This window comes from Pipistrellus kuhlii, unplaced genomic scaffold, assembly GCF_014108245.1.
Source record: "Pipistrellus kuhlii isolate mPipKuh1 unplaced genomic scaffold, mPipKuh1.p scaffold_m20_p_9, whole genome shotgun sequence".
NCBI classification, from domain to species: Eukaryota; Metazoa; Chordata; class Mammalia; order Chiroptera; family Vespertilionidae; genus Pipistrellus; species Pipistrellus kuhlii.
The window spans coordinates 42,708,236-42,729,898 of NW_023425595.1; the positions used below are offsets into that span (position 1 = coordinate 42,708,236).

Below are 21,663 nucleotides of genomic sequence, written 5' to 3' on the forward strand. Positions count from 1 at the left end.
AAGAATGCCAAACAGGTGACTCTGAAGAGAGTGGAGGCCTGGGGCGGGGGAGCCCCTCCCTTGTGTCTCCCCAGGACAAAGGGATGGGGACCTAGCAGGGTGTGCTAGTGGAGGTAGGTGCTCCCAGGCGGAGAATGAATTCAGAAGGGGGGGGAGGAGACTGGAGCGGCTGGAAGTGTGTGCAACTTCCCCCTCCCGAGTTAAGAGGAAGCTGCTCCCAGTGGAAAGGGAAAGACGGAGCTTGCATTGGTTTTCTTGAGGTTTTAGATTAAAAAGTAAAGCAAGAGGAAAGTGGGCAGTCAAGGACTTTCAGAGCTGGGAGTTTCCGTGTAAACAGTCCAGGAGTTGGCAATTCTATTTGAGGCCGAACCCAAAAGAACTCTTACAGAAAACAAAGCAGACGGAGGGCACCCCATCCCCGCCTGCGAGCTGCTAGAAAACCAAAGAGAGAAACAGAAGGACGTGCCCGGCTCAGGGTCACAGCTCAGGGGCTGGATGTCCCATCTCTACACAGCTCGCCACTCTTGGGGCGGCCACCAGAGGGAGGCGGGGAGGGGCGGGTGAGACTCCCGCAGGGCGCGAGGCCAGGGGGGCGGGCGGCGCGGGGCGGGGCGGGGCGGCCCTCGGCCCGGACTCTTCCCCGCGCGGCCACCAGGGGGCGCGCGCGGCCCGCGGCTCGCGGCTGCGCTCGGTGGTTGGGTGCAGAGGCCTCGGCGTGCGCCCGTCGCCTTGGAAACGGAGGGGCGCGGAGGCGGCGGTGGCTGCAACGGGCGGGCCGGGGCCGGACCCCATCCGAGTGCTACTTCCCCGCCCGCAGCTGTGACTCCGCACCTGGAAGCCGTGAGGCCAGGTGGGGAGGCTCGCTGGGCCCCCATCTCCTTCCAGATTCTGACCATTCAGACCTTACCGGCATCTCCGCCCCACCCGCACTGCCCTGGGGGTTGCTTTCCCTAAAATGAGCCTGATGGGAGCGGGTCCTGGGCCTTGGGGGGACCCTCCCTCCCCCGAGGAGTTTCCCGCCTCTTCGCCCAGGGAACAGCGTGCGTGCGTGCAGGGAGATCTTGGGAGCTGACCAGGAAATTAACTCGTCTCTTTTTCTGCCTTGCAGAGCTTTGCTTACTTGCCATTCCAGACCTCCTGCGCCCAGAGGGCAGGATCTGAGACCTTCAGGTGTGTAACCTCACAGCCCCAGCTCAGCAGATGCTCAGTGAGCTAGCAACGCCTTCCACTCCTATGGGGCTTGAGCGCTTGGCAGTCCCCCCAAAGCACCTGAGCTTCACCAGTCCCTCCGGGTGGAGGCTGGAAAGAAGGAAGGGAAAGGGGGGAGAGGAGGGCAGAAAGGCTTAGAGGCCTGTCCCCTGGAGGAGGAGCTGGTCCTGCTCTTCTCACCCAATCCCCAGCCCGGTGAATGCCTTCTCAGGGAGGACCTCACACATCCTTGCATCCTACTCAGCAGACAGACAGACACACTGTAGGTGTGTTGTGAATGGCCTTTCACCCTCACCCTCCCAACCCACAGGTTTTGTTTTCTTTTTGAATTATTCTTTACTTGTTAGATTTGTTTCCCCATAAGTCTCTGCAGGGCCAAGAGAGTTGAAATGGTTGGGAAATGGGAGATGTGAAGGCAGAGAAGAAAAATAATGACTGGGTGTTTATTGGTGTCTGTGCTAATTGCTCATGGGTTTCCTGTCTGCCACCCCACTACCCAACCTGAGTAGATCCTTTTTACATTCACCACTGCTGTTTGAAAATAGAAACCTCCTTGGTTTCCTCCTCCATCCAACTATAAAAGTACTGCGTGTATTTCCACTGTCCTCACAACAATCTCTCTGTGGTTATGTTTCTTTTTTTCTTTTCTTTTTTTCTAAAAGTGAAGGAGAACAGGAGTTGGGTGACGAGGTAGTTCTGGTAGAAAAGTTAGTGTAATATACTGCATTTAAAACTATTTGTTATTAGCAGCTTGGGATTAAAAGATAGACCAATTTTTAATCTAGGAATCTATATATATAAAAGCCTAAGCAACCCTTAAGACTGGACAACGGGCCAGTAGCTATGACACACACTGACCACCAAGGGGCAGACCCTCAACCTCCCTCAGCCTCTCCCTCAGCCAGCCAACTTCCTGTGGTCCCGCCCCCAATCAGGGCTGCGCAAGACAGTCGAACTCCCACGGGGGACACTTTGCACATTAGCCTTTTATAGATATCAATTAGCTAACCAACATCAGCATCCATTCCAAATGACCAGCAAAGTATTAGGGCAGAACTTCCATCCCTCCCAGTCTCCACAAAATTATGGCACGAGTCATCAGGAGGCTTCTGGCTCTTCATGGCTCCACAAAGTGGTGAAAAAAGGCTTTAGGAGCTTCCTAGATATTGAGCCAGAATCCTGAAACCGCACAGGGAAGGACATACTCATTTGGGAGGTTATTTTACAGTCTTTAAAGCATTAAAGAATTACAGTACGTTGATGAAGATGGCTACTATATGTCCATTTTTACTAAAATGGACTTTTTGCTCTTCACTGAGAAGTATTTGAGGAATACTTTATAAAACATTTTCTGACAAAATGATTATGTAGTAGACTCTAAAAAGGCTGGAGATCTGAGTCTTTTAAACCCAGCCTCACCTGCCCTCACTCCACGGCATGTTATGGAATGCCCAAACAGAGGAAGACCAGATGGCCCCAAAGGTCATACTGTGAGTGAAGGTCTCTATACCTTTCATTACCTGCACAATTTTGCTAAAGTCTTTTAAAGCTGTTCATTATTTTTTTTTAAATACATTTTATTGATTTTTTACAGAGAGGAAGGGTGAGAGATAGAGAGCTAGAAACGTCAATGAGAGAGAAACATCGACCAGCTGCCTCTTACACACACCCCCATCGGGAATGTGCCTGCAACCAATGTGCATGCCCTTGACTGGAATCAAACTGGGACCCTTCAGTCCACAGACGGATGCTCTACCACTGAGCCAAACTGGTTTCAGCTGTTCATTATTTTTTTAAAAACTCTGCTGGGGTATGTTTCTTCCTTCCTGTCAGTCTAAGTAGAGATCTTGCCTCTTCTATCCTACACTAATAAAAGAGAAAGATGCAATTTGACTGTACCTTTGCAATTTCCACCAGCCAATCAGGAGTGAGTATGCAAATTAAACCAACAAAGATGGAGGGTTAATTTGCATACACAGGTGCGAGTGGCCGGGGCAGGACGCTTGCATCATTGCCATGACAACAATGCAGGCATACCGCACCACCCCAGCTGCTCCGGGCCTCTGAGCAGCGTGGGAAGGCGGAAAGGCGGCTCCAGGCCAGGCGGAGCAAAGGTGGTGCTGTCAGCTAAGGGAAAGAAGGCCCATTCTTGCATGAATCTTTGTGCATTGAGCCTCTAGTATTTTATAATCAAAGGCCAGGTAAAGTGTCATGAACAGAGCAGGCACTGAATAAATGTTGGTAGCTACCAACAAACAGATCAGGTGTCCATTTGTCAGGAAATATTCTAAGTGGAACCTTGTTGGAAGATGATTACATTTCTTTGTGAATGTTTTTCTAGGATACTCACCCTTGACTGAGACAGAAATCATCTGGTGGTTAGGAATTGTAAATCCTTTTAAATACTTACGAAAATCCTCATTGTTTGTAGAACATCATCAAATGCAAAAGTGCATGTTGAGGTGATATCATTAACTCATTGCAATCCTATATAATAAAATCCTATATAACCAAATGCTAGAATGACTGGTCACTATGATGCACACTGACCAGGGGTCAGACACTCAGTGCAGGAGCTGCCCTCTGGTGGTCAGCCAGAAGTTGGGCTCACGGCTGGCAAGCGCAGCGGTGGTGGCGGAAGCCTCTCTCGCCTCAGCACTAAGGACCCCTCAAAGGATATCCGTTGTGAGAGGGCACAGGCTGAGCTGAGGGACCACCCCCCATCCCAGTGCATGAATGTCGTGCACTGAGCCTCTAGTGCAGGCGTCTTCAAACTACGGCCCACGGGCCACATGCGGCCCGCAGAGGAGTCTGATCCGGCCTGCCAGGTTTTTTGGGCAGTGAGCACAGCCGAGGTGTTACAGTAGGAATTAGTAGTTCATATAGTCCGGCCCTCCAGCTCTCTGAGGGACCGTGATCTGGCCCCCACTTTAAAAAGTTTGAGGACCCCTGCCTAGTGCAACTATAGAGCAGGCAATCCAATTGGCTTACTAATTTTCTGGAAAGGGTGTGAAACAATGAATCTTAATATAGTTTATGCATAAATTATTTGGGCTTAATGGATCCACATTTTCTCTCATATTTTATTCAAATCCTTTGCCACGGGCTGCAGTTAGGTAACTAATTATACATCAGTCAGAGAGTTGAAAACATTAGAGCCAGGTAACTGAGGTAATTTTGTGAGATGAGGTCATTTTTTCCTCCAGCACCAGCTGGGTGCTGCAGGTGGGGACCGTAACACTTTGATCTCTTCCATATGACTCGGAAAGAAAATTAGAGGTTAATGTTGACATTTGTTTTAACTTGTAAGTGAAATATTTTATAGTAAAAATCACTGTGAAATTGTAAGCTACTGTGAAATGAAACACTTGTCAGCATGCTGTCTTTTCATGCAACTGTCAAGTTAAAAAATTCTAATTCTAAAATAGAAAATAATATGGAAAATTCAACTCTGTATCTGAAACAAAAGAAAGTGATTTTTGTTTTCTAGCTGGCAAATTTCTGTGAACTGTGATGGTATAATGACACATTTTAGTTTGTAGCTCATGGAATTACTCTCATACTTTCGAGTTAATGTACTGCCCTTTCTCAACATATTCAATCTATGTTGTGTCACCTGTGTGACTTTCAGTTGGAAAGTATTGCAGTTCATTTGAGTTGACATATATCCAAATCGGTTAGAATAGAGAAACCCACACACCTGGCTAGAAAAGTCTCAGACACAGGCTGGAGGCCTGGGTTTGCGAGCAGCATGTCTCCGGGGGAAAGGTGTGTTCTCATTTCAGAGAGTTTTCCCACTGTGGGTATGAATAATCGTGTAGATTGCCAATTCAGTGATCCAGATCCATGATGGCTGTTGACAATAGCAAACCACAAAGGTGAGCCTTCCCACACATCATCATCCTTGGCAGCAGACAGCCATCCTGCTGTGCCTTTGAAGAAGCACAGCTGGGGGCTGAAAGGTAAGGGGGCATAACATTGAGTTCTTTCGATATGTCAGACATTGCTAGGTGCCTTATAAATAGTAGCCTACTTGATCCTTACAACAGCTTTCAGAAGAAGATTTTTAAAAATATATATTTTATTGATTTTTTTACAGAGAGGAAGGGAGAGGGATAGAGAGATAGAAACATCGATGAGAGAGAAACATTGATCAGCTGTCTCCTATTGGGGGTGTGCCCGCAACTAAGGTACATGCCCTTCACCAGAATCAAACCTGGACCCTTCAGTCCGCAGGCTGATGCTCTGTCCACTGAGCCAAACTAGTTTTGGCCAGAAGAAGATTTTTGTTCTCACTTTATAGATAATGAATTTGAAGCTGGGAAATATTAAGTAACCTACTCAAGGTTACACAGTAGTAAGTGGTGGGTCTAGTATTATATAAAAACATGTCTGCCTATGTCATTCATCCATCATATGTATTTCTTCACTCGACAAGAATTTGTCGTGCATCTGTCATGCTAGGGGTGAAATATAGGGATGCACAAGAATGATATCATCCCCAGACTCATGGTGTTCCCAGACATTCTAACACATTACAAAGGTTGTGTTCTTTCTACCATACCCAACTACAAATATCAATACACTGACTGAAAGGTAGGCAGTTGTTTTATAGAGATTAATGGAAAATTGAAAGATTAAAAAAATCTGTTAAAGACTATCTGAAAAGAAGTCCGTTAGTACCCATGTCAAATCTTTAGAGTATTCCTGTTTACTATCAAATTATCTGAACAGTGGACCTAATTTCCCCCTTTAAAAAAGTATTTTTGATAAATTTTTATTATTAGCTACAAAAGCAATTAATAGCTGATGAGCAGTTACTGTTAATACAAATGCATTATTATTATCACCTTGTATTTATAAACCTCTGAACCACTTGAAAAAAAATGCTTTAATTTGTGTTTCTCTTCGCTCTTTATGGCAGCCCTGGCCAAACCCAATTCCTTTGGTGCTCGTAGAAAATTGTTCTTTTGCTTTGTCTTAATTTTTTTCAAAAGTAACAATGATCGAGCTGCTGCTATATGTAGTGCATTCTGCCAAACACTGGGGAGAAATAAAATGATTTAAAAAGCTCAGTCATTGCTCTTAAAGAAGCTTGGTCGGGGCAGCAGATAGATAACATAAGGGAGTGAGTCTCGCAGTTTGGGGTGGGCTAATCCTGTACCTGGGCTACAGAATTCAATAATCCAATGGATTAAGGATGGGGAATTGTGGTGGATATGAACTGGAAAAACTGGGTGCTTTATCTTTAGTAAACACCAGCAGAGGAGCAAAGACAAGAGTTTATTTACTTCTCTTACATCTCTTTCCGAAACAGGTATTTCTTACTAGCTAAGCAACAATGGAAATCCCAGCGAAAGCAGGTAAAAAGGATCCCCCAGATGGGCTGTGGAAAGAAGAGAAAATGTCTACCAGTGAAGCACTTCTAGACTATCAGTAAGTGTGCCTTGTTAAACCAGTGGTTTCCGTGTGTAAATGGCCATCGTTAAGACTCGTGTAAAAGCTGTCCAGGGTGGCTTGTCTCAGTTTTGGTTCTTACAAGGGTATTTCTTGGATCACATGATCTCACACATCTAGGGGGAATAATGAACAACATAAACTGATGAACAAAAACAGACCCAGAGACAGAAAAGCAGCGATCAGACTCTCAAACCTCAGAGGGAAGGTAGGGGAGGGTGGGGGTAAAGGGGAGAGATCAACCAAAGGACTTGTGTGCATGCATATGGGCCTAACCAGTGGCCATGGACACAGGGGGGTGGGGGCATATGTGGGGAGGGGTTGGGGTGGGAATGGGGGGATGAGGACAATTATGTGATACCATAATCAATCAATAAAAAAATTTTTTTAAAGCTGTCCAGGGAGCTGGGCTGCTGGGGATTGGAGGCAGAATTGCACTCTCGTGCTAAGAGCCAATTGTTAACAGTTTGGGAAACTTTGACTCTCACATGGCCCAAGCAGTAGCTATGGAACAGCCCTCATCAATGTGGTTTTAGCTCCCTCCCTCTCCCCTCTGTATCATTGGCCAATTTCCCATATATACACAACATGCAACACGGAATAGTTAGCATGTATTCATAGAAGAGTAAGTGAGGAAAATTTTCTTCTTTATCTAGCTTTTCATTTCCAGACATTCCAATTTGCATGCTCTCTAAATAGCTCCGGATCAAATACAAATGATTTGGCAGTATTTTTAGTAAGAATATTTTTTAGTGTTTCCCTCCCAGAAGCTGGAGACAAAGCTAGAGGTCACACCTACTCTGTGTTCTTGTTTTACCCGACCAATGGAAACCGAGCCCCTTGGCAGCTTTTGAACCCCAGCTTTGGCTTCGGGTGGGTGCTTTAATGTGTAATTCTCAGGGAGTGAATGATTATAGGTCAGTCTCTTGCCAAATAAGCATGTACTTCATTCATACATTCATGGAACTAATACTTGAATGTTTTCCAAGAAGGAGGCAAATGCTGGGTACTGGGTGACAACAGTGAGCAGGACCCTGTCTGATGAAGCATAATAGACAGACATTAAATAACTAATTTAAGCTTTAAAAAAACAAAACAAAACATAAGGTGCAATGAAAGAAAAGAGTAGGGTGCCAAAGAGAGGTCAGTCAAAGCTTTTTTTTTTTTTTTTTAATATATTTTATTGATTTTTTTACAGAGAGGAATAGAGAGTTAGAAACATCGATGAGAGAGAATCATTGATCAGCTGTCTCTTGCACACCCCCTACTGGGGATGTGCTCGCAACCAAGGCACGTGCCCTTGACCGGAATCGAACACGGGACCCTTCAGTCCCCAGGCCAATGCTCTATCCACTAAGCCAACCCGGTTTCAGCAGTCAAAGCTTATTTTAAGAAGTAATGTTTAAGCTGATCTCTGGGAGAGGGAAGGGTGTTATGGAGACAGAGTGGTAGAGAGGAGGCTTATGGGAAAGACATGGGTGAGGAATGTTTGTTCCAGTCCAGGAAACGAGAGAAGGCAGGGTGAGGGCAAGAGGGCAAGCGCAGACTCAGATGCCCTCAGGTGTGCAGAGCCCTGTGGGACCTTTGGGATTTGGGAATGGCAAGCCATTTGTTGGAGGGGACAAGGTGGGAAGTGGGGAAGCTATGATACTGGTGACTAGGTCTTTGTTTGAGGGAATTCTTTTTAATTCAGGGAAAATTCACATGCTTCTTGAGAGACTGAGAGAGAAAGACGCATGGAAAGGGATCTTTCACAAGGTTCCCTTCTATTTTCTGCTTGACATAAGCAGATACTACCAGCACGCACTTCTCAACCTAACTGTGAAGGTTCCTCATTTCGTCTTAGGAGAGATGGACAGAAAGTCAGCCTCTTTGACTACAATCTGCCCCCCCCTCTCGCCCCCGTCCCTCATCACCATCCCCCTCCCTGTTTACAGTGACAACATCCAATCACAACTGTTTCTCTCTCTTCTGGGTCAGCCAGAGGCCAGTCTTTCTCCTATTTCATAGAGGTTTACAAAGAGGCAGCACTGAAAAATTCTCCTAATGTAGTACAAGATAGAAAGTAAACATCGCATGCTTTTGTTCTCTTTCCTTTGTAAAAACTGAATAAATAATCCCATGGCCTGGAACAGCCAGGCCTCACTGCCAGGGACACTGTATCCTTCCATGTGTTCCCGGTGACTGACGTGTTGGCATGTGGCAGATCATCAGGACGTCCCCGCATTCTCTGAGGAAGGATTCTTCCAGGGTCCCCCGGCAACCCTTAACACCTCTCATACACAATCTCAGCTCCTAACAACAAGCTGAGAGCACATAGTAGGCCGTCAATGATTTCTGAACAATGGAACTTTTTTTAATGAACTTCCATTGTTGTTTGTGAAGAGCTGAGACTGTTAATGATAAACATATAAGGTGACATCTCTGAGCAATGATGGTTTTTATTTTCTCCTCGTATTTGCCTCCCCCCCACCCCACAGTTTTCCACTAAGAATATGGATATCTATATATTTAAAACCCTAAGCAACCTTTTGACCATTCGACCTGTTGCTATGATGTGCACTGACCACCAGGGGGCAGATGCTCAACACAGGAGCTGCCCCCTGGTGGTCAGTGCACTCCCACAGCGGGAACGTCACTCAGCGAGTTTACCAAGCAGTGGTGGTGCCAAGTGCCCAGCCTGGGCTCAGGCTCTTCCCCAGCTGCCTGCTTCTTCATCCACTGCTACCGGTACATCCCCCAAGATGCCCCCGATTGCAAGAGGACAGGCCAGGCTGAGGGACCCCACTGGTGCACAAATCCATGTACTGGGCCTCTAGTAGATAAAGAAATAGATGTATATATTATTATGGGGCGGGGGGAGAGATAAAAGTATAGAATTTTTTGGAATCCGAATTTATTTTCCTTCTCAGAACTCTCAATGAAATTTCATAGAGGGAGAAAGAGGATGCATTACTAACATTTTAAAAATACAGGGAGGGAAGAGAAAGGGTGACATAGGGTATACTAACTATTTCACACCATGTGCTTCAGAATAATAGTGCTATATAGCCTTTTAATTCTCTTTAATATGTCTTACCTCACTGATTTATTATCCCGCTTTTTTCAGCATTTAGTGTGACATGTGAGTCAGTAGGGCACTGAGTAGATGAGAGAGATATGAACAGGAAAAAGTACAGAGAACGGTGAAGCTTGAATTCCCACAGTGGCTCACAGCGTGGAGTTCTGAACTTCAAATCCATCTCTCTGTGAGACTGACAACATGGAAGTGAATTCCAAGGAGAGTCTAGGCCAGTGGTCGGCAAACTCATTAGTCAACAGAGCCAAATATCAACAGTACAATGATTGAAATTTCTTTTGAAGCCAAATTTTTTAAAGCTAAACTTCTTCTAATGCCAGTTCTTCAAAATAGACTCGCCCAGACCTTGGTATTTTGTGGAAGAGCCACACTCAAGGGGCCAAAGAGCCGCATGTGGCTCACGAGCCGTGGTTTGCTGACCACTGGTCTAGGCTAAGTTAGACCTGCGACTACCATGTACTAGTATCTGGGAAGGGGTGATGACGCCGCCAAAATCTTAGGGGTATCTCAGAATTCCCTGAAATCTCCCTGAACTGCTCACTGCAGGAGGAACACAAGACAAAGCCCTCAGGTGTTTGCTCCTCTCCTCTCTGAGGGGGGAAGGGTAGGCTTAAGTAGAGGGTGGCCAGATGCAGCAAATGAAAACACAGATGCTTGTTTTAATTTGAATTTCAGGTAAACAACAATTTTTTTAGTACAGGTGTGTCCCATGCAATATCTGGCATTGGGGCTGAATATAATCTCCAGTTTGATCTTTGATGCTAAATAACCATCTAGGTAGGCTCTCAGTCTCGCATCAATGGAGACCACATACTTGGCACCCATTTCCCTGCTCCACCCATGAAGAGAACTAGGATTACTATATTATAATTGTAGATACGTGAATAATTTGCATAGGCTCTTTCAGATCGTTTTCATTGGTAACATTTTTAGTTTTCTCCTTAAAAAAATGGGAGGTAGAAAAGGCACTCTTTCAAAATTGTACATCTAAGCTTAGGTAAGAAGTAAAAGGTGGCTTATACTTGCCAATAGCTTTATTTCAAACTATTATGTGGACACAACCATATCTACAGTAGTGTTTTCATTTACTGTTATTCTCATGTCCTGTTATTTTCCCCATAGCATTTATCACAATCTATATATATAAAAGCCTAAGGGACCAACTGACTGGTCCCTGTGGGGCAGATGCTGAATGCAGGAGTTGTCCCCTGGTGGTCAGTGCCTCCCCCAGTCAACCTCTTGTGGCCCAGATTGGCTGGATCACTGGCCAGGCTGAGGGAATCCCACCAGTGCATGAATTCGTTCACTGGGCCTCTAGTATGTAAATAATGTTTGTGTATTTATTACTTGGTTGTCTAGTAAAATGTGAGCTCTTTGAAGGCAAGTATCATAAGGACATTCATTGTTTGTCACTATCTCTCTATACAGCCCAAACCGATGCTGGGCACATGGAGGCTTACTCATTAAATCTCCATTATACTCATATGTACGACGGCTTGAAAAGCAACACTGATAAACTTAAATTGTAGAATTTTGGAACTGACAAGGAATGATGGAGTCCATCTCCTTTGATTCTCTTATTTATACAATAGAAGAGCAAGCCAAGGCCTAAACATGTTAAGAGGCAGTTAGTGGAGGCCAAGCCTAAAATCCAAGGTTCAGAGTCTCTAAACAGAGCTTTTGTGCCACTAACGGATTTGCTTTGCTTGTTTTGTTTTTATGTCCCATTTTCTCATCATTTGGAAAGAAGGAGCCTTATTTTTCTCTCTACTCTATATACAATGTCACAAATATAAATGATCGTTTGGAAGAAGGGTTGAGGAAGTTAGATTCAAATTCAACTGAAAATTACTAAGTACTTTGTATCAGAAACATGCACATATGCTTTCTTATTTTAATCCTTATAAAAATATGTAGAGCAGGGTATTGGCCTCCATTAACAGCTTGGAAATTGAATCTCAGAGAACTGACTTGCCCAGTTCAGAGAGGGAAGAAGTGGCAGGGACAGGATTGAAAACCAGACTTCCTCATCCATTACCCACGCCCCTGTCTGTTCACTGCACCACAGAACTGCTATATTCTGTGCGTTTTTTAAATTGAGGTAATGAGGTTATATAGAGCTATTTCAGTGGCCTTATTTTGCTCTCATCTTTAAAGTTATGAGTTTTACTAAGTAATAGAAATATCAAAATACACTTTACACTTCAAATAGCCATCAAATGGCCAAAGTCTTTCTGCACTTTTTCTCTTTCATACTTACCAGATGCTCAACAAATTCTTGTGGGTGTTAAAAAAATGCATGTGTCAGGAAAGAAGTTTTTATTATTTATAGAGGAGGTGACATACTAATGAACTTAAACCAGTAGGTATGCCTAAGTTACCTTTCATTTCAAGAAGATGGGCATGCCTCATAAAGTCTTTATTTTGTCATTTTTGTCTGAACGGTTTTTTGAATCCTAGAAATCATGTTTTCAATATGCCCCTTCTAGGGTCTCTGAAAGCTGAATTATTTATATGTAGTTAGAAAGCATCAAAATTACTACTGTGAAATACAAATGGTGATTGATTTTAAAAACTGAAGTTATCTCTATCTTTTACTGAGTAAAATATACCCAGAAACCCAAAATCACTTAAGTAAGGACTTATCCCTACATGGGTTTTTATAATCTATTTAATACTTTATTTCAACTAAAATATTTTAATTTTTCAATTTTGTCTCACTAATTTTTTAAGATAAGAATTTGTAAAAAATGTTATCTTGGTTTATTACCAGCTTGCAAATAAAGGAGAATATAATAGAACGATTGATGGCTCAGATGAAGAATCTTGGAGAAAAGAACCAGAAGTCTCAGGATAGAGTGAGTATAAAATTTAAAGCCTATTTATAAGTCATTAAACATTTACACAAATGCTTTAAAATGTTTGCGTTATAAAATGTACCCTGGGAAATTATCTTACTTAGTGCTTATAATTGGTTAATTTTGATCTATTTAAGTGTGGTTTTTTGTACATGTGAGGCAAGAGGGTAATGCTGTTCCTATTAATTGCAATGTCAAAGGAAGTCCATTTGAATTTTGTTATTTAAATATGTTTTTGTTGATTTTTAGAGAGAGAGGAAGGGAGAAGGATAGAGAGATAGAAACATCGATGAGAGAAAAACATCATCTATTGGCTGCCTCCTGCGCATCTCTTATTGGGAATTGAACCAGTCATGTGCCTTGACCAGGAATCAAACTTTTGGTTCATGGGTCAATGCTCAACCACTGAACCACACCAGCCAGGCTGAATTGTGTTATTTAGATCATGAGGATGCCGAGTTTTAGGTTAACATTTTTAAATTTCCCATTAATCTTCTAATTTCTTATTTAATCTAAACATTGTTTCTTTATTTTTTATTTCTGTATCTGTTTTTCTTTTAGATTTTTTAGAGTGCGAATATGTAAATATTATTTGAAAAGTACAATTTTAGTTGCTAAAATGACTGATTTAATGTTTAAGATTATGTGTTGTTGTTTTTTAAAATGAATATCTAAGAGATTCTGTATGCAGCTATAAGAACTTAAGACAAACAGAAATAAAGTTTGAAAGCAGTAAATGATCATTAAACTTACCCCGTAAAGCATCTCATGAATGGCGAAATACTGGGGATGTCCCCTATTAAAACATTAACTTTATATGAACCCTTAAACTTCCACACTGAAATGTTATTTGAGGAGGGGGGATTTTGTCCAAAAAGACTATCTACAAACTTTTAAAAGTATATTTTTATTGATTTCAGAGAGGAAGGGAGAGGGAGAGAGAGAAACATCAGTCTGAGAGAGAATTATTGATCAGCTGCAACTGAATGGAACCGTGACCTTCTGGTTCATAGGTCAATGCTCAACCACTGAGCTACACCAGCCGGGCTAAATGTTATTTTCTATCCAATGGTTACTGGGGTTAATTTTAAGTCTCCCATATTCCATAAACTTTTAAAGATATTATTATATAACTTAATTAAATATTTTTTCTCACTTTGCAAGCCTCTATTTTGAGGAAAATCAGTGTAAACACTTCAGCAGATGTACTTAATTACTGTTGTTTTTCATGACAGAACGGACGCTTAAAGGATGAACAGATTTGGCACATACGGAACCTACTAAAGGAACTGAGTGAAGAGAAGGCAGAAGGATTAAAAGTAACAAGAGAGGATGTTGAAACAGCAATGAAAGAAAAGTGGAAGTTTGAAAGAGACCAGGAACAAAACTTAAAAGGTGATGTACAAACTCAGAAATGTATCATCAAGCTGAATCAAGTTATTTCTTGAATGTATCAACACTCTGTTTCCTAACATATTACAAATGTTGTGATGATATTTTAGAGGATATCATTATCACCACAACTCCAAACACATGGAGGTAAAGGAACAGGAGAGGGAAGTCACGGAGGAGGCAGAGATACTGGAAGCAAGTGAGGAGGAGGAAGAAGAGGAGGAGGAGGAAGGGCAGAGAGGAAAACCAAAGACACATGAAAATCATCTGACTCTTACACTCTGGACAGTATCCTGGCAGGTGCCTCTCTGAACTCCTCACAGTGGGGGTCTGTCCTTTCTGTTGGGAATTCTCTTGCTTGGTGGCCTCCTTGGCTTTTGCCTCAGTTCAGAGATGGGAACGATAAGGTGAATATAACCATGAAGCTTCCCCTGACCAATATCTCTACCGAGCTAAGACCCATCTTACCCCCATTTATTTTTTAAAATATATTTTATTGAGTTTTTACAAAGAGGAAGGGAGAAGGATAGAGAGTTAGAAACATAGATGAGAGAGAAACATCAATCAGCTGCCTCCTGCACACTCCCTACTGGGGATGTGCCTGCAATGAAGGTACATGCTCTTGTCTGGAATCAAATCTGGGACCCTTCAGTCCACAGGCCAACACTCTATCCACTGAGCCAAACCGGCGAGGGCATCACCCCCATTTAGATGGGCAAAGAGGGATTCCAGTTGGAAAAGAGGCAGTGTCGAGGACAGGTGCAGACTCTGAAGGACCCAGGACATACTCTTGCCATGGGCTTAGGAAATACCGTGACCCTGGGGCTAAGTTACACACACAGTTTTGACACTTGTATATGTTTTTTTTTTTTTTAAATTCCTATTCCTTTACCCCAAGCTTGCTGCTAGGATTTCTAAAACTACGTTAGCCAGGACGCTATCAACACCACCTCTGCTAGGACACTGGAAAGCATGGGAAAGACTTGAGTGCTATCAGGAAGCAGTACTAGAAGCTGGGACCAGAATTTCCTGCATTTCCCTGTGTATTTCAGAGAGCCTCCTCACCCAACCACTTGGCACAGAGCAGGCATGCATTCAAAGATAATTTGTTGGTTTGAACAAATCGTTACCAAAAGCAAACATTAACCAGCAAACTTCATTCTTCGGGGGTCTCCAAAACTGTTCCCATCAACCTCCTCCTACCCAAGTTCTTTCTGGGCAACAGTGATGTCATTAGGTGGTAGGTGTATGTGGTGCAGGGCTCCTCTCCAGGAAAGTGTTGCTTATGTTTGGAAGGAATCCTTTGGTAAGTCTCTTGAGATGGGAGTGACACCAAAACAGATCTTCTGATGTGCTCACTGAGCGGCCTCCACGTGGGAATGGGCCCAGTTACGGGAGGTGTGCCTGCTTAGGGCTTGGCTGAGTGCCAGGCGTGTATATCATGCAATTCTGGGGCCGAGCTGGGTGCCTGAGCACAGCAGAGGAGGACTGGGCGTGCATGCCCTCCAAGGGAGAAAGCCGCCACAGAAGCCGAGGAAGAAAGGGGAAGGCAGAGAGCAGGTGTGTCTATTGCGTACAGGTGGTCACAGGCCACCGGATTGGTTTGTGGAGCAGCAGCCATACCTTCGGCTTGTTTCCATGCAGAACCTCAGACCCGTCCAGACCTACTGGATCGGAACCTGCATTTTTACAAGATCCTAGTCCAGTGGTCGGCAAACTCATTAGTGGACAGAGCCAAATATCAACAGTACAACTATTGAAATTTTTTTTGAGAGCCAAATTTTTTAAACTTAAACTTCTTCTAACGCCACTTCTTCAAAATAGACTCGCCCAGGCCTTGGTATTTTGTGGAAGAGCCACACTCAAGGGGCCAAAGAGCCATGTGTGGCTCGCGAGCCGCAGTTTGCCGACCACGGTCCTAGGAGATTCCTACACAAGGGAGGCTTGAGAAGTACTGATGTAACGTAACATCTTCCTTCCAACTTTTAGTTAGGACTCTCAGTTACCAGGATAAAAATCTAACCCAAGCTTGCTTAAGCATAAAGAAGATGGTTCAGATAACCAAGTAGAAAAGACAGGTGACCCAGAGCCTCACATGCTCTCAGATCTCAGCTCTTATTAAAAAAAAATCTCCTTCGTCCCTCCCTACCTCTCCTCCTCTCTCTCCTTCCCTCGCCCCCCCCTCCCTCTATCCCTCTGCTCTCTGTCTTCTCCCTGTTTCATGTTGTCCCCATGAGGCTGGCACTCAAACCACAGATACCTCTAATCTTACACCCTTATGACCTCAGAATGGAGACAATTGACATGTTTTCCACCAGTTTCAGTAAAAATGTTTCTCTGAAGGACTCAATGTGTGCCTAGCTTGGGGCACGTGCCCACTCCTGGACCAGTCCCTATGGTGAGGAGAACGGGCCACTGCAATTGGCCTACATATGAGTGGGACAAAAGTAGGTTTTCAGTTGTCTGTGAAACACAGTTTATTTCTTGAACTATTACTTATTAATTATTGTAGCATCTTTCATACAAACAACTGTATTTGGTAAGGAGTAGGAAAAGGGTGTTACCAGAAGGCAAGTGAAGAGGGGTTCTGGGAAAGGAGAACAGCATGCTGCCAACCCGCATCCCCCCAAAAGCCCAATGTGGCTCAGGGCTGAGCGAGCAATCATCTGCTCAAGTAAGGGGACACTGACCGTCTGGCTTATAGGAAGCTTAACTGTTTAATGACAATACCAAGTGCCATTTCTGAAGGGGTCTCAAAATCTATGATCTTGTGTCTTTGGAAGAAGACATGTCTGGGTCCTCCTGGACCTCCGGACAGAAGAACAGGCCTCCCGACTGACTGCAATGTGTCCGTCATTCCATAAGCATCTACTGAGCCCCAACTGCCTGCCAGACTCTTGCTAAGCGCAGGGCTTACAGAGACCAGTAAGGGGGTTAGCTGCCGTCAGGAGCTCTCAGAGATGGGTGAGAGGTGGTATTGCCCCCAAGGAACTCTCAAACAAGAGGGTGTGTGGTAGTGACCCAAATAGCCATTACTTCATGGCACCTGCCTCTCTGTAACGCTTCCTTTTCCAAAATTTCCAGCAGCATGACATCAGCGGGCAGATTGAGTGGCACATCATGCTTAGCAAGTGAACTAGGACCATCTGAACACTTATATAATTGAGATGGCTCAGTGTCTGAACCTATTTAACTGGGGAGCATATCTTTCACTCTGAAGGCCTTTTTTTTTTAAGAAATTAAAAAATATATATATTTTATTGATATTTTACAGAGAGGAGGAAGGGAGAGAGATAGAGAGCCAGAAATGTCAATGAGAGAGAAACATTGACCAGCTGCCTCTTTCACACCCCCCACCGGGGATGTGCCCACAACCAATGTACATGCCCTTGACCGGAACCGAACCTGGGACCCTTCAGTCCGCAGACCGACGCTCTACCACTGAGCCAAACTGGCTTCGGCTCACTCTGAAGTCTTATAAGTGAGTGTGGGGGAAAGTTGCTGTTATGACTATCATACACTGTCATTTCACACAAGTGAACTTGAGAGGACAGACTAAACAACTCACTTTTAGAAATGGTTGCCAAGGATGACGGAACAATACACGGTGAAATCACTTTGTCCATAGGCATAATGGGCAGAAAAATGACAATTTACTAATAAAAAAAAATTGTGGGACATCATATATTGTATAGGACACTTATCAAGCTATTAAAAGAATAATTTAAACTTGTGGGTTCCTAGGCATTTATTATAGCTTATCTATTACAGCTTTCAATCATAGCCCCAAACCAATTCTAAATACTCTAGAATTGAAATTTTAATTTTAGATTTTGAATCATGAGGGATAGTTAAAACAATCATTTGAATAGTTTAGAGTTCCTGTATATAAAATAATGTTTATGAGATAACAGCATTTTAGTATCAGATTCATCAGATCAGATGGCAACATATAATGGTGGCAAGAACAGCAGAAATGACATGATGTTTTGGTTTTCTTTCAACAGATATGCGCTCACAAATAAGTAATGCTGAGAAACTATTTCTTGAGAAACTCAGTGAGAAGGAATATTGGGAAGAGTACAAGAATGTAGGGAGTGCACAACATGCTAAACTCATTATCTCCTTACAAAATGACATCAATAAAGTGAAAGAGAATGCGGAGAAAATGTCAGGTCAGTTGCAATAAAACCAGTTCAAGTTCAGTAAAAACACTTTAGAGGGCAGACATTTGATGGAAGGAAAAAAAAATGGGTACTCCCTGAATGGGTGTTCCTCTCCACTGGGTCGGCACCAGCAGCTCATCCCAGGGCAGAGGTGGAGGAGGAAACAGAGAAACTGTCCCAGGACCACCTAAGAAACTGAGGAGGGGAAGGGAAGGGAGGGGAGGCAGGGCGGAGAAACTCTGCCAGCAACCGACTTCAAGGAAGAAGTTTGGTTCAGTGGGTGGTGTCTGTGCTCCCACGCAAGGGGCTGGGGTAAGTTCAGTGAGGCAGGAGGGTGCTGGGATCGGGTTATGTTGAAAGGGAAATTCACCTGAGGTGAACTAAAGCAACCTCACGTAAATGCTAAGTTGTAGTCAGAAAACACTGGAGACCAAACACAACACAGAAGTGGGGAGGGTACGGAGCAGGATGACATTAGGCGTGAGGACGCACCGGGACTAGCTCTGGGGAACATGAGGCCACCTCTCTGTTGCTGCAACTAGCAGAGTGGCTTACAGGGACACCAGAGACCCCAAGACAGAAAAGAACAAGTGAGAGAAAGCTGGCCTGAGAGTACGCTGTGGGTGGGTGGCAGTTCTGAGCCCAGCTGGAGAGGGTGCCCAGCATGATAGAGGGTGCACGTGAGGTCGTTCCCATCATCCTCTGCTGAGGGCCTGTCCAGACACTCACTCTGCTTCTAGACTAATGTTCATGTAAGTTTCCCAGCTCAGGGACTCATGTGGAATAAATGTGGCCCAACATGAGTCTGGGCTTGGAATTACACTTTTTTAAAAGGTTCTCTTCCCCAAAGAAAAGTACAGAGAGTGTGACACCTTCCTCCTCCTGTTTCCCCCACCACTCAGTCCTCTCTCTAGATAAAACCAGTGACCAGTTTAATGTTGCCTTTCGTAAATAATATATATATTTTTTATATATATATATATAATCCGCATGCTAAGAGTGTGACTTTTCACACAACAATGTGGACATCATTATAGATCAGTACATATTAGTACCTCCTCATTCTCTCAATGGCTATTCTGTCTTGTACTATAATTTTTTAACCAGTTCCCTACTGATACGGATTTGGGTTGTTTCCTGCTTTTTACTATTACAAATAATGCTGCAATGAAAATCCTTGTACATATCTCACTTTACTGTGATCAATATCCTTGTATTTATGTAATTTCTCACTTATGTGTATCTCTAAAGAGAAATGGCTGGCCCATTTGTTTTTATTTTGAGAGGCCTGACCCTCCATAGAAGTTGTACTAAGTTTTCCCACATTTTCAATAATGGGAGATATTACCCAACTTTTCATTTGTCAGCCTTAAAACTAGAAAACTGGCCCAGCTGGTGTGGCTCCGTGGTTGAGTGTTGACCTACGAACCAGGAAGCCTTAGTTCCATTCCTGGTCAGGGCACATGCCCAGATTTCAGGTTCAGTCCCCAGTGTGGGACACTCAGGAGGCATCCATTCAATGATTCTCTCTCTTCATTGATGTTTCTATCTCTCTCTCCTTCTCCTTTCCTCTCTGAAATCAATTAAGAATATATATGTTTTTAAAAAGTAGAAAACTGCATCTCTCTATAGCCTTCTTTCATTTACATTCTCTTATTATGACCACTAGTGAATATCTTTCAATAAGTTCAAGAAGCATATGAATTTTTTTCATAGGAACCAGTTCACACCCTTTGCCCAATTTTCTATAGTGTAGTGAAACATTTTCCATTTTTAAGAAAATTAGCTCTTCAACAGTGATATAAGGTACAAATATTTTTCCCATTTGTCATTAGCCTTTTGTTTGTGAGGTGTCTCTGAGAAAATTTTTTAGTTTCATATTTAAATCTTTGACTTGTTTTTTGTTGTTTTGTTTTTGTTTTTGTTTTTGTGTGTGTGTGGTAGAAAACCAATTTTATTTTTTTTTCCAGATGATTTTCCAGTTGTCCCAACATCATTTATCAAACAATCCATTTTTACCCTACTGATCTGAGATGCCAACTTCACTGTATTTTAATTTCCCATGTGTATTTGGAGATGTTTCTATACTTTCTATTCTGTCCCATTGATTTGTCTATGTATTTGTGCACCAGTGCCATACTTCTAAAATAGTTATTTTTCTAGCATGTTTAAAATGTTTTAAAATTTTATCCAGCATTTCTTTATATTTTTAAAGCAGAAAGATTGATTTTCTCATATAAACTAAACTCTTTTTAAAAACTTATCTTTATTGTTGAAAGTATTACAGATGTCCCCTTTCTTTCTCCCATTGGCTGCTTTCCACCGTCCCTCCCCCATTCCTTCACCACACTATTACCTGTCCATCAACCACTGTCTTGATTAGACATTTGGATGATTGGTTTCAGCTAAAAGTTTTCATTGCCTTGAGGTGTCAAGTGAGAGCTTTCCTGCCCCTTGCCATGCTCCTGACAGCCCTGGGGGAGGAGCTACAGGGTTCAAGTCAGAGGAAATGGTAGCTAAGGAGGAATAGCCATAACTCTGAATGCAATTGGAAGTTTATTATTTAAAAAAAAAAAAAAAAAGAAACACAACTGGACATATTGATTAGTGCTTGAAGGACCTCTTATTTTCACAAAGGAACCAGAAAAGTTATAGGATTTGCCATGTATCTGAAGCATCCCTCTTATATAAAAACTGCTGTTTGAAACTTTAACCCTGCTATCTGGCTTCTGTAAATGCTTGCTTGCTTAAATAATAGAAAAATAAGACTACTCCCACTTCAGAGAGGCCATTAAACTTTGCCTGAATGAAGTTATCAGTGCTGGCACCAGGCCAGGCCTTTGGTTGAGATCTCAAGACCCCAGCACATAGGGGCTCTTTAAGAATTTGCAAAGGAGGCCAGAAACACCCCATATTTGGGGGACAAAGAAGGTAAAAACATATAAATAGGAAAAGTTTCTCCATGTTGAGGTCCAGAATTTGAGAGACATTTTTCTCTGGGCCTGCGCATAATAAATGTAACTCCATTTCTCTAAGATTCTAAGTATTGCTTGGTTCTTCTCGGTTTTCTGTATCATATCTTACGAGCATGAATTTTAAAGGGAAGACATGAAAATCAGGTTGCTTGATGTCCCGTGATCATGTTTGTTGGACATAGCACTATAGTGAGGAACGGGAGGACTGAAGAGGGAAAGAGAAGGCCATCGGATCAGTGGTGGCCGTAGGATGGCTCCTTCCTAATTTACCTCTCGGCCTGTGACTCCCTCTCAGGGCACCTCCGCTGTGCTCTGTGTTTTGTCCCCGTTCTCCCCTTGCTTCCCAAAGGCCAATTTTGAGTATTCTCCATCCCAGGCTCTGAAGAGAGAGGGTGTGATCACTGACCTAATCATGTTCATGCCTTTGTTCATGCCTCCTTGTGGGTCACTGATCAGACGCAGCACAAACCATCCTTGGTCCGCTGTCCCACCCTGCCTCATTCAGCAACCCTGAGCCCTGGGGCAGG

The 21,663-nt window shown here is 43.3% G+C and overlaps 1 protein-coding gene across 1 annotated transcript in view; it reads left to right on the top strand.

Moving 5' to 3' along the window:
- The first annotated feature begins 679 nt into the window (after positions 1 to 679).
- Positions 680 to 21,663, top strand: part of CCDC83 (coiled-coil domain containing 83) — a 47,208-nt gene continuing 26,224 nt past the window's right edge. Inside the window, exons 1-6 of the mRNA XM_036427788.2 lie at positions 680 to 850; positions 1,109 to 1,170; positions 6,527 to 6,645; positions 12,519 to 12,603; positions 13,839 to 13,998; positions 18,003 to 18,170. Of these exons, the coding sequence (XP_036283681.1) occupies positions 6,551 to 6,645; positions 12,519 to 12,603; positions 13,839 to 13,998; positions 18,003 to 18,170 (508 nt within the window). The 5' untranslated portion in view covers positions 680 to 850; positions 1,109 to 1,170; positions 6,527 to 6,550. The remainder of the gene's footprint in view (positions 851 to 1,108; positions 1,171 to 6,526; positions 6,646 to 12,518; positions 12,604 to 13,838; positions 13,999 to 18,002; positions 18,171 to 21,663) is intronic.